Genomic DNA, 15,690 nt, shown 5'->3' on the forward strand with positions numbered 1-15,690 from the left:
ATAAATTGCTTTTATTGAATTTGAAATGGATATCAGAAAGTCCCCCAAATATGGTTAACTATAAAACCAAACTTTTTGGGATTTGGAACTTGGGACTATGAGTTTTCACCAAAGATATAAAACAGGTTAAGTATTAGTTTGTACTTGGCCAGGCTTGGGGGTAAAATATAGCCCTTAGATGATCCTGGGCCCCAACTTTGTTTTCCTGTTGCTTTTTCTTCATTTCAGAGAAGAAATAAGGCTAAATTATGAAAAGCAGTTAACTTTTATTATCTATGTGTGAGATTTATTTCTTTCACTAGAAGAAGTTCATCTTTTGCTGCCAAATAAGTTGCAATAGCTGCTGGAACAAAGTTTTTCATCTGTGCTTATACATTGAAATGTGTCTACTCAAATATATCCATGTGAAAACAGCTTAGCTTGGAAGATTTACAAACAAGTTCTTGCTTTAGGGGAGCTAACAGTCTAATTTGTTGCTATTCAGTCACTAAGTCACGTTCAACTCTTTGCATCCCCATGGACTGCAGCACACCTGCCTTCCCTGTCCTTCACTGTCTCCTGGAGTTTGCTCAGACTCATGTCATTGAGTCACTGATGCCATCCTACCATCTCATCCTCTGATGCCCCCTTTTCTTCCTGCCCTCAGTCCTTCCCAACATCAGAGTCTTTTCCAATGAGTCAGCTCTTTCTTTGCATCAGGTGGGCAAAGTATCAGAGCTTCAGCTCCAGAGTCAGTCCTTCCAATGAATATTCAGGGTTGATTTCCTTTAGGATTGACTGGTTTGATCTCCTTGTGTCCAAGGGACTCTCAAGAGTCTTCTCCAGCACCAGTTTGAAACCATCAATTCCAAGGCACTAACCCTTGTTTATGGTTGAACTCTCACGTCCATACATGACTACTTGAAAAACCATAGGTTTGACTATGCTTACCTTTGTTGGCAAAGTGATGTCTCTGCTTAATCCACTGCCTAGGTTTGTCATAGATTTTCTTCCAAGGAGCAAGCATCTGAAAAAATTTTCATGGCTGCAGTCACTGTCTACAGTGATTTTGGAGCCCAAGAAAATAAAATCTGTCACTGTTTCCATTTTTTCCCCATTTCCAATGAAGTAATGGGACTGGATGCCATGGTCTTAGTTTTTTGAATGTTGGGTTTTAAGCCAGCTTTTTCCCTCTCTGCTTTCACCTTCAAGAGGTTCTTTAGTTCTTCTTCACTTTCTGCCCTTAGGGTGGTATCATCTGCATATCTAAGATTGTTGATATTTCTCTCTGCAATCTGATTCCAGCTTGTGAGTCATCCAGCCCGGCATTTCACATGGTGTACTCTGCATAAAAGTTGAATAAGCTTGGTGACAATATACAGCCTTGACCTACTCTCCCAATTTTGAACCAGTCCCATTGTTTGAACAGTCTAATAGAGCAGGATGATATATATGTACAAGTAACAACAATGCATACTGTTTTTGAAAAACGGATGTTTCTTTCTGAATTTTAACCCTACTTTAAAAAAATAATGGTGAACAAAAATAGTAATATAACTATTCTTGAGTAACTTAATACTAGCCTTGCTGGCATATCGAGTGCAGTACTTTCACAGGATCATCTTTTAGGATTTGAAATAGCTCAACTGGAATTCCATCATCTCCACTAGCTGTGTTCATTGTGATGCTTCCTAAGGCCCACTTGATGCTTGTTCCTTGGAAGGAAAGTTATGACCAACCTAGACATCATATTAAAAAGCAGAGACATTACTTTGCCAACAAAGATCCAACTAGTCAAGCTATCGTTTTTCCAGTAGTCATGTATGGATGTGAGAGCTGGACAATAAAGAAAGCTGAGCGCCAAGAATTGATGCTTTTGAACTGTGGTGTTGGAGAAGACTCTTGAGAGTCCCTTGGACTGCTAGGGGATCCAGCCAGTCCATCCTAAAGGAGATGAATCCTGAGTGTTCATTGGAAGGACTGATGCTGAAGCTGAAACTCCACTACTTTGGCCACCTGGTGCTAAGAACTGACTCATTTGCAAAGACCCTGATGCTGGGAAAGATTGAAGGTGGGAGAAGGGGACAACAGAGGATGAGATGGTTGGATGGCATCACCAACTCAATGGACATGAATTTGAGTAAACTCTCAGAGTTGGTGATGGACAGGGAGGCCTGGTAGCTGCGGTTCATGTGGTCGCAAAGACTAGCCTTTGCTGTTCATGCATTTACAAGAAACTGTGCTCTCAGTCATTTCAGCCATGTCTGACTCTTTGCGACCCCATGGACTGTAGCCCACCAGGCTCCTCTATGGGATTTTCCAGGCAAGAATACTGGAGTGGATTGCCATTTCCTACTCCAAAACTGTGTGCTAAGGTCAAAGAAAAATGAACCAGTAAAGATGCATTGGAGGGAAGGTAGCGCAGACACTTGCGGATGCGGGAAACCAAAACTTGAGATGCACTGAGGTGCTCTCTCCCCCTCTCCCCTCTCCCTCCCCTCTTGTAACTAATGAGCTGAGTCCTTCTCTAACTTCACGTGATTCCCCCGGGAACTAGTGGCAGTATTTTCCTACATAAGTTTGTCACGTGACTTAACAGCGTTCATGTTCATATCCTCGGAACAGATTGTGTTTAAAGTCTTCACAGGTTTCTCACCTTTTAGGGTTCAGATTTACTATTCACTCGGGGAGTGTGACCTGTATTTTTGCAATCTTCCAAATAGTCCTTTGGCGGAGACCCTGTCTACTTTATTCTTGTACTCCTGGATGCTGGAGAATCAGAGATCAGTTGCCTAACACTGGGGGACGGGGTAGGGGTGGGGTACGGCAGCGCACCTTTGCGCATGCGCCAGCCCGGACCCTTGCTTACCCACCCAGTCACCCGCTCCCCCTCCCCCATTGGAGTAGATTGGCGAGGATTTGGCTTTTGAAGGCCTTCAAAACACAATTTACATTTGTATAGTGAAGACGGAGTTCCTAGCAACCACTTTGCAAGTGAACCTTGGGAGTTCAGTCTTTCTGCAATGGAGACAGTGCAGGCCGCGATCCTTGGCTTTGTTAGCAGTTTGTAATTTAGCCAGATTTTATTTTTTAAAACAAAAAACACCACCCCCCACCCCGCCCCATCTTTTAATGACAGTATGCTGCAGTATGTGACAGCCAATGTTTTAAAGTACGGTACGTTTAGTCTCCTCATAGTTTTGTCGTTAGATTTTGCAAGCGTTTCTTTAAAAGCTAGATGACACTGTCAGTAAACGCCAAAATAACGGCCGTCGCTTGAACCAACCGGTATTACTTCAGTGTGACGCCAGGAGCCGGTTCTCGCCGGCGTTCTACGCGGGCGGGGGGACGCTTATTCGCTAACTGAGAGGGGCGGGGCCGCTAGGCCGCCGCTAGTGCGCATGCGTAGCGTCTTCCGCCCTGGGTGACCCCGGCAGTTTCCGCTGTTGGCCGAAACGTCGCGAAGACCGTTACCTGAGTGCCACCCGCCGCCGCCATGGCCGATGAAAATGATTCCCTGAGGGAAGCCGACGAGACTAGAGCGCAGCCGGTGGTGACCATGCCCAGTAGTGCGTACTTTCTGAAGCAGGTGGAAGAGGAGGAGGAGGAGGAATCTTTGAAGGTGGAAGTGGCAGCGGCGTCTGACGACGAATCTGATACTTCCTCTGACGACGAATCTGATACCTCCTCTGACGACCTGAGCTGGGGGAAGGCCGACATCGACCCCAGCCTGCTGGAGCGGGTGGATGAGGAGAAATGCCGGAGTATCCGCAAGCAGTACCGGCAGCTCATCTATACCGTCCAGCAGAACCGTGACGACATCGTGAACACGACGAGCGACACCTTAACCGAGGCTCTCGAGGAAGCCAATGTCCTGTTTGATGCAGTGAGTCGAACAAGAGAAGCGGCTCTCGACGCTCAGTTTCTTGTTTTGGCTTCTGATTTGGGTAAAGAAAAAGCAAAACAGCTGAACTCTGACATGAGCTTTTTTAATCAGGTGGCATTTTGTGACTTTCTGTTTATATTTGTGGGTCTAAATTGGATGGAAGATGACGGACGTGATCCGTTGAATAACTGTGACGATAACATAGCTCTTTCCTTCTGGGAGACAGTACAGAAGGAAGCGACATCGTGGATGTTACAAGCTGAAACATTCCACTTTCTTTTTGGTTCGTTCAAACCAGAGTCTGCGGCGCGAAAGCCGCGACTTAATCACCGGAGAAAAGTTCAGAAAATGGAAGAGAATGGGGATATGCCTACAAAGCTGAGGAAGCTGGATCTGAGTGGTAATCAAGAAGCCACAGAAAAAGAAGTAGAAAGAATCTTGGGATTGTTGCAAACGTACTTTCGAAAGTATCCTGATACTCCTGTGTCTTATTTTGAGTTTGTGATTGATCCAAACTCTTTCTCTCGTACTGTGGAGAATATATTTTACGTTTCTTTCATTATAAGGGATGGTTTTGCAAGAATAAGGCTTGACCAAGACAGGCTGCCAATATTGGAGCCAATTAATATTAATCTAGCTGGTGAGGGAAATGATCCCAGTTTCCACAGCAGGAAACAGGGAGTTATATCTTTGAGTTTACAAGACTGGAAAAATATTGTGGCAACTTTCGAAATTTCAGAGGCTATGATCACAAACTAAAGATTTTTGTTCTTAGTATAGGATGCAGTTTTGTTTATTTTCTAAAGCATAACATAGTGGAGAGTAAAATCCAAACAGAAGCACATACTGTATTTCTTGTGAAAAATATTTTCAAGAAAATAAGTTGTTTTACTGTGCGTTGTATTTTTCTTGGTAGTTTTATAAAGTTGTCATGACCTTCTGTTGCTTAACAAATTCACTGGTGTATTCATGCGAAAGATTTTTTGACTGCTCCATAAGACTTTATTAGTAAAAACTGAATTCCATAAAATAAAAGGTGTTTAATAACTTTTAAAAAATGAATTATGATGCTCTGTGATACTACATTGCTTTCTCTGCTACAGGGAACCAAGGGAATCCCATATGGGGCTCTTGACCAGGTTGGGGGAAAGAATGGGTAAACAAAAAATGGTCAAGAAAGACGGTAGGGCAGTGCCTAAGTCATGTTAATACCGTAAAAAATTCAGATGCTATGCTTCATTTCAAAGACGACTCACAAGATTAATGAGTGGGTGTCCTTGTTCTAAATAATTTCTACTGTGATGTGGGCTTAACAAGTAGACTGTCTACTGTAATAGGTGAGCCATCAACTAAGTACTGAAAGGTGAGTAGGAATTGATCAGAGATCGGGAGGGGAAATATGGAGGGTCAAATATGTGGAATTGTGAGAAGTTATGGCTCCAGAGAAATCTATGTTTCTTTTGGAAAACTATTCTATCTGAATGTTATACTAGGCAAAAATTGATTTACCACATCTGTTAGTGCCCTCTCTTTGTTAGATTATTTCAAACACAAAATCTTTTAACATCCAGTTACAATTTTTATATGCTTGTTTTGTTTCTTCTCTGGCCCCTAGTTTCCCTTTGTAATTTCTGCTAGTACACAGAGTGTTCCTCAGAATTGGTGATGTTTCATTATGTACTGGCCTTGAATATTTGTTCCCAACTCAATTTTGATTTCTTAATAGGACTTTGAATGCCTGGAAACTCTACCTGTGTAAATTGAAATATCAGTATATGATTAATTTATCCAAATTTCCTTCATTTCCTATAAAGCTCTAAAGGCTGTTGTTGTTGTTGCTTGTATTGTTTTAAGAATATAAATTACAACCTTACTGGGACGCTCCTGCTGAAAATTTTGGTTTTTAAGGAAACAGTTTTTGAAGTTATAGTGAGCATCCTTGCAAGCTGTTTTTCTTGATCTCTGTAGAAACAGTCTTTGGTAGTAGTGGGTCTTGCCATTAAACCTTATTTGGCAAGTGGATAAGGATCTGCTTTGTGTAACAGGAATAATAAAATTTTCCTGGTAAGTCTGAATGTAGTACAGGGAAGGGAAATTTAGAGACTGAATGACATCTAGATGGAGAGGAGATTGAGAAGTTTTTCAGTATAGTGCAGGTGTTTTTGTTTTGTTTTTTAATGAGAAGGGAAGTTTCTCATGAAACTGGGCCAATTATTTTCTAAAGTAGTCATTTCTTTCCCCTTTCTGAAGGGATGCTAACCCTTCCCAGTGCCTACAACCTTTTGATCTAGTAGTTGTGGAAGTCTCTCTGATCCTCCCTTTAGCATGCCTCTACCATCCCGGTTCCTTAGGTTTTTCAGACCTTTGCTTTTTGGGGAAAAGCTAATCTTAGAGATAGCAAAAAGATCTTGCCTCAGGTCTGCTTACCACCAGATTGCTCTTTACACACCAGATGTCTTTACTAGGAGTATTTGAAGATGTAAGTGTTAACTAAAAGCATGAATGGAGAATGTGGAGGTTTAGGAGGAAGGTAATCTTTTGGGTCTTCTCTAAAGTTATAGCTGTTAAAATGTAAATCAGATTGACCACTGGTTTTGATTTAAATTGGTTGTCAATGACATATAGATTGGAAATTAAAGCCAATTATTTTCTAAAGTAGTTGTTTCTTCCCCTCTTTACCCTGAAGAAAAAAGGGAAAATGGCTAATAGATAATTCATTTATAGAGATTAGATGTGACCCAAACTGCAAGTCTGCTGGTTTCTCAACAATATTTAGAGTGGCTTTAATTTCACAGGTTCAATAAAATCAGCTGATAGGAAAATATGGAAATTTTTTAAACTAGGATTTTGTTGTTTAACAGAACCACTTCTGATCAAAGGACCTGGGATCAGATCCTGCCTTTTAAAATTCAAATTTAAAATTTGAACAAATTATTAAACCTGCAAGCCTTAGATTTTTTTATTTGCTTAGTGGGAATAATGACCTATTAAATGTACAGTATGTGACAAGTACTTTGATTTACTGGGTATGATACAGTGAGAAAAGCAAGAGATTTGTAATTGTTTAGACCTGGGTGTAATTCTTGACTCACGGACAAGTTTCTTAATCTCAAAAGGTTTCTTTATTGTCGTTTCTGAAATGGGAATGACATGTGCTTAGAAGACTATTGTGAGGATTAAATGGGATGATATGTACAAAACATTCAGCACAGGGATGGGCTCATTGTGAGCACTCACGTTAGTGCCTCAGTAGATCAGCGTCAGAATGCAGCTGCCGCCTCCTTCCATGGTGACTTCTCCATCTTGGTTCATTCAGTTTAAGCCTAGACCTGGCTTTCTCAAATTCTTGCCCTTGTTTTGTGGAAACCATTATCAAGTGATTGGAATTAGCACTTGGTTAATTTACTCAGCAACTGTGCCGGGCACTGCACTAGCACTGAGGGGAAGGTGATAGATTGAAAATTGCCCTACTCTCAAGGAATTTATGTTTTAATATGTGTGTTAGTTCCCTATTGCTGCTGTAATGAATTACTATTTGGTTGCTTAAAACAACACAAATTTTCTTAACAGTTCTGGAGGTTGGAAGTCCAAAATCAGTTTCTCAGGGTGTGCAAGGTGTAAAGTCAAGGTGTCAGCATGGCCGGGTCCTGTTGAGGCTCTGAGGGGAGAATGCTTAGGCTTTTTGGAGGCTGCCTGCATTCCTTGATTCACAGTCTGTTCCTCCATTTTCAAAGCTGCCAGTGCAACTTCTGTCTTCATTGATTTCTGTGGTGTCTCCGTGTGCCTCCCTCTTATAAGGATACTTGTGAATAAGTTGGGCCTTGTGAGGGTAATCCTGGAAAATCTCCCTATCACCAGATTCTTAATTCACATCTCAAGAATCTCTTTTACAGGTAATGTATTTGCAGGTTCTGGGGATTCAGACTTTGATATTGGGGGGACTATTGTTGAGCCTAACAGAGTGGGAGACCACAGTAATTCTGTCAATGATAACTGCTCTGAAGAAAAACTACCTGGAGAGTGGTTGAGTTGCTGTGTTAGGGGTATGTGTGTGGGGTGGGGGGTGGGGGTAAGGCAAAGCCCCTGGCAGGGGGCATTGAGATGGAGTCTGTTTGCTGTAAATAATTTGCCTGGATACTTGATTTAGAGTCCTTTAAATGTTACTGATTATGTGAAAGTGAAAGTCTCTCAGTTCAGTCAACTCAGTCGTGTCTGACTCTGCGACCCCATGAATCACAGCACTCCAGGCCTCCCTGTCCATCTTGATCTCCCGGAGTTCACTCAAACTCACATCCTTCGAGTTGGTGATGCCATCCAGCCATCTCATCCTCTGTCGTCCCGTTCTTCTGCCCTTAATCCCTCCCAGCATCAGAGTCTTTTCCAATGAGTCAACTTTCACATGAGGTGGCCAAAGTACTGGAGTTTCAGCTTTAGCATCATTCCTTCCAAAGAACACCCAGGGCTGATCTCCTTTAGAAGTTGTGTCCGACTCTTTGCGAGTCCATGGAATTCTCTAGGCCAGAATACTGGAGTGAGTGTAGCATTTCCCTTCTCTTGGGGATCTTTGCAACCCACGGATCAAACCCAGGTGTCTCTCATTGCAGGCAAATTCTTTAACAGCTGAGCTACAAGTGTTACTGTGGCCCTTAAGTATTTTAGACACATATTAGCTGAAGGTCTATATAGTTAACTGGTCATGGAGAATCAGTGTCCCCAGTTCTCCTGGAAGAAAGGTAGTACAGCCAGCATCTCAACTTCCAGAGCAGGAAGACAGTTCTTTGATTTGTGCTTACCCCTTAGTATTACTGTAGGGTACTTTTCATCAAGCACCACCTATCAGCATTGATTAAAATTTCCTTTAGGCCAGAAGTTGGCAGTTGTCCTGCAGAAAGCCAGATAGTAAATATTTTAAGCTTTGTGGGCCATATGGCCTTCGTTGAAACTAATCAATTGTGCTCATGTTGCAGAAACAGCAGCCATAGACAATGTTGCAACAAATGGGCCTGGCCTTTTTCCAATAAGATATTACTTACTGGATACTGAAATTCAGGTTTCATCTAATTTTCATGTATCATGAAGTTTTACTCTTGATTTTTTTTTTTCTTGCTTACAACTTTAAAATATTAAGAAGAACAATTCTTAGCTCAGAGACTGTTTAAAAAGAAAAAAAGGACTGCAGGCCTGCTAAATTTGCCCCTCAGACTGTAGTTTGCTAATCGCTGTCATAGGCCTTGGGGCCCACTGGGCTCTTCTAGAAAGTTTGTTAAACCATCACTTAGTGTTATTTCTCTCCTGGCCCATGGTCATCCAAAGCACAGAGGCTTGACTATATCCCCTAGTGGATGCTGCAGCTTGTTGGCAGCAGCAGCTGATACAATTTATATAACCATGCAGACAAGGAGCCCAGGCAGGAGAATTTAAGCAGTTTGCTCAGGATCACGTAAATAGCATAGTCAGATTCAGATGTAGACTAAATCTGAGCTCCTAACCAATATGCTACACACCTGGTACCTTTTCTAGTGTTTTCCCACAGTTTTGTTTTAATGATGAGAAAACTGAACTGAAGCCCAGCCTCTCAGTACATGTAACACAGCAGGAATGAGCACTCAGGTCTTTTATTCTAAGAATGTTTTTGAACACATTTTGATTACATCACAGGCATGTGGAGTTGGCACTGGTGATGCCAGGATGAAAGAAAAGAACTATCCTTGTGGAGCTGACGGGATTGTGTGAAGATACCACCAGGGGCCTCAGGAGAGGAGGCAGTCTGCCGTCAGCTAAAGGCTTCTAGCTAAATCTTGAAGGACAGGAAGTGGCTGGGGTGGAACAGCCTTCGCTGAGTGCTCTGAGAACCTGTATTAATCCAGTTGTGACAAAAAAAGATAATGTTGTTTGGGAACCTTAGGGAAACAATGGAAGGAATAGCCTTATGTTGGGGTCTTCAGATATTGGTAAAAGAACCTAAAGGAATGCTTTTGAAAGGGTGATGTTTTGTTTACATTGAATAGAAATAATATAACCTGCTGTCAATGTACTGGATCAGAATTTGGTGGGAAGAGGGCATTTCAGGTGAGCAGTGATGCAGGGAAGTATAGGGGATAACGTCTGCAAAACACCAGAGCTTTTTGACTCAGCCCCTTGGGCAGGCAGGTTCCCTTTTGTAGGAAGAGGAGAATTAGTGAATGTATGGATTTTTCCTTCCAGCCACTGTGCTATAATATGCATTATTTCAGACTCAGTAGTTGAGAGGGCTTGCTCATTTTACAGAATGTGAAAACAGACTCCCAATGATTAGGTGATAGCCAAGATCACCTAGCCTTGAGAATGGTAGAGCAGGTATTTTAACCCAGGTCAATGCGACACCAGAGCTCATGTATAATGGGTGAAAAACCAAAGACCAGTACACATCTGCCCAAAGGGTAGAGTCGTGTTTAGGGGGAGAATCAGTCAGTTAAAATCAGCTGCTCAGTCGTGTCCAACTAGTTTGCGACCCCACGGACTGCAGCACGCCAGGCTTCCCTGTCCATCACCAACTCATGGAGCTTGCTCATACTGATGTCTGTTGAGTTGGTGATGCCATCCAACCATCTCATCCTCTGTCATTCCCTTCTCCTCCTGCCTTCAATCTTTCCCAGCATCAGAGTCTTGTCCAGTGAGTCAGTTCTTCTCATCAGGTGGCAAGAGTATTGGAGTGTGAGCTTCAGCATCAGTCCTTCCAATGAATGTTCAGGGTTGATTTCCTTTAGGATTGACTGGTTAGATCTCCTTGCAGTCCAAGAAACTCTCAAAAGTCTTCTCCAACACCACAGTTCATAGGCATCAATTCTTCGGCCCTCAGCGTTCTTTATAGTCCCAACTCGCACATCCATCCATATATGACTCCTGGAGAAGCCACAGCTTTGACTAGACGGACCTTTGTTGGCAAAGTAATGCCTCTGCTTTTTTAATATGCTGTCTAGGTTGGTCATAACTTTTCTTCCAAGGAGCAAGGATCTTTTAAATTCATGGTTGCAGTCATCATCTTCAGTGATTTTGGAGCCTAATTTTGGAGGGGGAGAATAAAGATGACATTCTAATTTTAAAGAAATCCTAATTGCTTTCTGTACTGTACCTTTCTGGGGAGTCTGGAGCAATGTTTACAAGGGGTGGGTTAGAGGAAAGGCATTGAGAAGCAGATGGAAGAATGTACATTCTGTAAGCCTCACCAACAGCTGCTGGGGAGAGGAGGGTATATGTTTACATCTCTGTGGGTAGTTCTCAAAATGTGGTCCAGATCCCCACCCCCACTCCTACTCCTTCAAGAAGTCCTTTAGGTCAAAATGATGTTAATAGTAACTTGCTCTCTGTCTTTTTCACTCTGATTCTCTTACAAGTCTGCCATGGAGTTTTCCAGAGGTTACATAGCAGGCGATGTGGTGCAGCAGACTGAACACAAAAAAGATGTGCACTCTGTGTTATCAACAAACATCAGAGAATTATGAAGATGTAAAATAATGCCACTTTTCTCACTAATTAAACATGGTTTTAATCAGTTGTTTATGTTTAACAGTAATGTTTTTATTAAAATTTTATAGATATTTTAATAGTTTACATATTTTTATATTTAAGATATTAAAATTTTTTTCTTAGTTTTAGTTTCTAATATTCAAAGCCCCGTCCACATTATTCAAAGCTCTTTGTGGGAAATCCTAAATAATTCAAGGTTCTAAAGGCATCTTGAAACTGAAAGTTTGAGAATTCCTGTTTTTTATCAGCTGCTCTGGTCAGTGGCCACTGTTTCTAGCAATTGTAATTGGGGAATGGGGGACATTTTTCTCACATCTCTCCTTACCCCATCTGTGTGCTTCTTCCTTATGCTGTAGAGGAGAAGGAGATGTATGTCTGTCTGTCTGTCTTACATCTTAGAACTGAATGACAGCAGCTTCAGTTTTAAGTGGGATTATAATTTTAAAACATCATGTTTAGTTCTGGGGTCAGCTGAGTACCTCAATTCCCTGTCCTTCTGATTTTACTTTACAGAATTAAAAATATTTAGGTTCACCCAGAGCTTTCTTTGTAAAACTGGTGCACTGGTTGATACAATTTTTCTTAAACTTGACCCATAAGAACCCAGGTCTGATATAGAATTTCAGTAGAGAGCAGGTTATGAAGGTTGGTGGAGGGAGCATGCTTTTCAGCATGACAGTTTCCTTCTTTGTTTTATTCAATAGTAGAGGAAGTGGTTATAGGAACTTGGTGGTTTTTATTTAGGCAGCCAGTGATTGTGTTCTGGCACCATCTGTGTTAAGTGCATGCAGATAAAATGAGACTTAGATTAAAAATGGTTATTTTCCCAGAAGAACATCTAGCTTCATTTATTTGTTAATTCTTCTAAAGCAGCGAGTCAGCCCTAATTCTGTGAGATCAGCTGCTGCTGCTGCTGTTGCTAAGTCACTTCAGTCGTGTCCGACTCTGTGTCAGTTAACGCTTACGACCTGAAGCTCATATTGATCCTTTGATCTGAAGGGCTGTTTTTCTCCCCACAGTGCCTTGCATTGGAGGAGGAACCTTGCCATAATGCCAGTTGATGAATACTGGCTGTGTTTACCAGCCTCTTAGTTAGACCTTTCGTGCAGACGGTCAGGATGATGCAGTCATGCCCCTGCTGTTGCTGGTTTCCAGGTGTCTTCCCTTTAGTCCCTGAACCGTCATGCTTACCTGCTGCACTGCCTACGGGCAGCCACAGTGCCGCGCCTCCTCCACCTTTTCACACCGCACCCCCTTCTGCATCCCAAGCATCCTCTTCTACTGACACTAAGCTCTGCCTTTTGCCCCCCACATCTGATGATAGGCAGGAGGAAAATGTGCAGTCTGGGCTGGTAAGTCTGGGGGCTTTTTTGATTATGAAGGTTAAAACGATTTAAAAACCTTTCTGTGTTTGGTAACAGCTATTCCAATCATTCTCTTATGTTAGCAGATTTTTGTTTTAATAAGAAATTTTAAATGCATCACCAAAACAATGTTCCACCCAAATGTGTAACTAGTGTGTTTTAAAACTAGTAGAAGGAAAGGATTTTGTAAAATTAAAAGTTTATATTATAAATGCCAAGTAATGGAAAGTAAATATAGGTAACTTCATGCATAGGCAGATTAAAGAAATGAGCTGTCTGCCTAAGGGTCACTTATTTATTTAACTCCCGTCGCTCCCCCCCACCCCACCCCCCGCCCCAGCCGCCACCCCTGTTTATTTAAAACATCTTATGAAAGCAGGGACTTTTAAGTTTTCCTGCAGGTAGATGGCAGTTAATGATTTTCTACTGAATTTCTGGATTTTATGCTTTACCTAAAGAATGTAGAAAAATAAATACTTGGCTAACTTGTTTCAGTTGCCGTTTGCAGGGTCCTGTCTTACTCTATAACCTTAGTATACTCATTATTCTACCTTTGACTAGAAAGTATAAATGTTTGCCAAATTGTATTGAGTCTACTAAAAACATACAGTACAGGTGTTTTTAAAATCTAATTTAAAGCATAGTTTAAAAATTCTAGGAAAAAAAGAGCTGATCAAACTTAAACTTAGCTCAGGTGTAAGTTAATTCTTTTGGGCCATCAGGACCGTAGTTTCGTGTACTCTGCAGACCCGTTACAGTAGCTGTCTGCCACGTGGAGGGGGCATGAGGACAGTCCCACCACAAAGCAGGTAACTGATCACCATTGAGGAAAGGGTGAACATTTCCATTGTGTGCTGTGATGTGACAAACTGTGTTTCTCCTTTGGAAGTGCCTTCTGTTTTTCTTCAAAGAAGGGTCCTTTCACAGAACTTTTCAGACATTGCTGCTTTTGAGTTAAATTGTTTTCTCTTCCATTGTTTTTCTTCTTTAGGCTTCTCAGGAAAGCAGACTTCAAAATACAGTGAAAATGAATGGCTCCAAGGATCTCCCGGAGCCCTATGACTACGACCTCATCATCATTGGAGGGGGTTCTGGAGGACTGGCAGCTGCCAAGGCAAGGCTCCTTGTGTGTCCTGGGATATGGGGAAAGTAGTCAGATCCTGACAACTGTAATCTGCATGTTTTTAGAACTACCCTTATTTAATTTTTACATTGGAGTTGCACTAATCATCTTGGTATATGAAATTCTCAGGTATTAATAATTGGTTATGCTTTTGACATTATAACTGTGTTAAAATAGCATTGATTTTTAATGGTCCATTTCCAGTCCATCGTGTTAACCATTCCAACTCATTTCAATAATTTATTTTCCAGGAGGCAGCCAAATATGACAAGAAGGTGATGGTTCTGGATTTTGTCACTCCAACCCCTCTTGGAACTAGATGGGGTAAGCTTTTAAAATACCTTAGAAGTGAATTTGTAGGAGCAGATTTTTCCCTGGCTTTTGTTTGAATGACTTCTAAAATCCAATTTTGAAATTAAATAAATTAAAAAAAACAAACGAAACTCAATTGTGCTAGGTCAAAATGGACTCCAGTTAAATGCTGAATACTTAGGTTCCTTGGCACAGAGTCAAGATAATACAAAACCATATCCACAGCTGTTTTGATGATTTAAAGATAAATATTTGAGTAACTTAGTATATTTAGGGGCTTAGTAAGTGAAAGTTTAAACTCTTCTGGATTTCTGTTTGAAATCTGTCTCCTGTGTTCAACAAAAACTGGAATTAGATACCTTAATGGATAGCCCTTGCTTCTTAGTCTTGGTGAATTCTGTGTTCATTATTTATTTATTCAATAAATATTTATTGAACACTTACTATGAACGAGGGCTGTGGAGATATAGCAGTGAATGTGTAGACCTGAAGTTCCTGCTTCTGTGGAGTTTACATTCTCGTGGAAGACAAAAGATGAACAAAAACTTTACTGGTTGTGATACATGGTATTGAAAAAGTTGCTTGGTGGAATAGAGAGGAACTGGGTAAAGAAAGAAATTTTAACTTTGAGGGCTTTATCAGTGGTGATCTCTGAAGAGGTGGCTTTTAGATGAAACCCAAAGAGTAAGAATGAGCCAGCCCTGCCAAAAGCTGAGGAAGAGTCTTCTAGGCAACTTTTCTCTTTCTCACAAAAAGGCACATACAAAGGCCCTGGGGTAGGTTTGGTGGTTATGGCATGGGTAATAGAAGCTGGAGCTAAGATTGGAGAGGAAGGCAAGTGTCAGACTGTACAGGCCCTTGTGGACCAAGATGAGGGATTTGGTCCTGATAATCCAAGCATAATGGGAAACCTTTGGGAAGGGGAGTAATGGGATAGGTAAATTTCATCAAGTTGACTTGGCTGTGGAAATTAGGAGGAGGCAGGAAGTCTGGGTAAGCCAGTGTCACAATTTCTGCTTCATTCATCAGGTGCTTGTTAAGGTGTCACCTCTTGTCAGGCATGTTCTTGTGCTGGATGTAGTCCTGCTGGCCTGTGGAGCTCACACACTGGTGCCACTCAACCAGCATTCTCCTTGGAGGGCTGCTGGTTTCCCAAGCCAGCTATGCAGTCCTCTGCCGTCTTGCACTCTTGGTATTTTGGGTGCCTCCCCATTTTGGCTGCTTACATTATGTTCTAATGGAGACAGGTTATCACTGTGTTCTTTAAGTTCAGGGACACTAAATTTTTTAGGGACAGGCAAGGTGTTATGAGTCCTTTGGTGAGAATCGGTGAAGGCTGTGGACCACCTTCGTAAAAATTTGCTCATGTACACTAGACTATTTTATTACTTTTTGGCTGCATCGTGTGGCTGTGGGATCTAAGTTCCCTTAGTTCGACCAGGGGTCAAACCCATGCCCTCGGCAGTTAAGTGAGGAGTCCTAACCACTGGACTGTCAGGAAATCCCCTTTACCAAACTTT

At 41.7% G+C, this 15,690-nt stretch overlaps 2 protein-coding genes across 5 annotated transcripts in view; both read left to right on the forward strand.

Annotated features, from left to right (window-relative positions):
- Nucleotides 1–15,690, forward strand: part of TXNRD1 (thioredoxin reductase 1) — a 96,047-nt gene that overhangs the window by 43,829 nt on the left and 36,528 nt on the right. For 3 of the 4 annotated variants that reach the window (XM_005680561.3, XM_018048193.1, XM_005680557.3), the window contains exons 3-5: nucleotides 12,391–12,723; nucleotides 13,727–13,849; nucleotides 14,110–14,182. In XM_005680561.3, coding sequence (XP_005680618.1) covers nucleotides 12,490–12,723; nucleotides 13,727–13,849; nucleotides 14,110–14,182 — 430 coding nt within the window. In that variant the 5' untranslated portion in view covers nucleotides 12,391–12,489. The remainder of the gene's footprint in view (nucleotides 1–12,390; nucleotides 12,724–13,726; nucleotides 13,850–14,109; nucleotides 14,183–15,690) is intronic. The other variant, XM_005680564.3, reaches the window with a different exon arrangement.
- Nucleotides 2,968–5,686, forward strand: EID3 (EP300 interacting inhibitor of differentiation 3). The gene has a single exon (XM_005680556.3). It carries the CDS (start codon nucleotides 3,476–3,478, stop codon nucleotides 4,622–4,624), a length of 1,149 nt encoding a protein of 382 aa, XP_005680613.1. The 5' UTR covers nucleotides 2,968–3,475; the 3' UTR covers nucleotides 4,625–5,686.

Source organism: Capra hircus, chromosome 5 (assembly GCF_001704415.2).
Source record: "Capra hircus breed San Clemente chromosome 5, ASM170441v1, whole genome shotgun sequence".
NCBI classification, from domain to species: Eukaryota; Metazoa; Chordata; class Mammalia; order Artiodactyla; family Bovidae; genus Capra; species Capra hircus.

Coding starts and splice junctions, on each gene's coding strand:
- EID3 (XM_005680556.3), top strand. CDS start 3,476: ATGGCCGATGAAAATGATTCCCTGAGGGAAGCCGACGAGACTAGAGCG.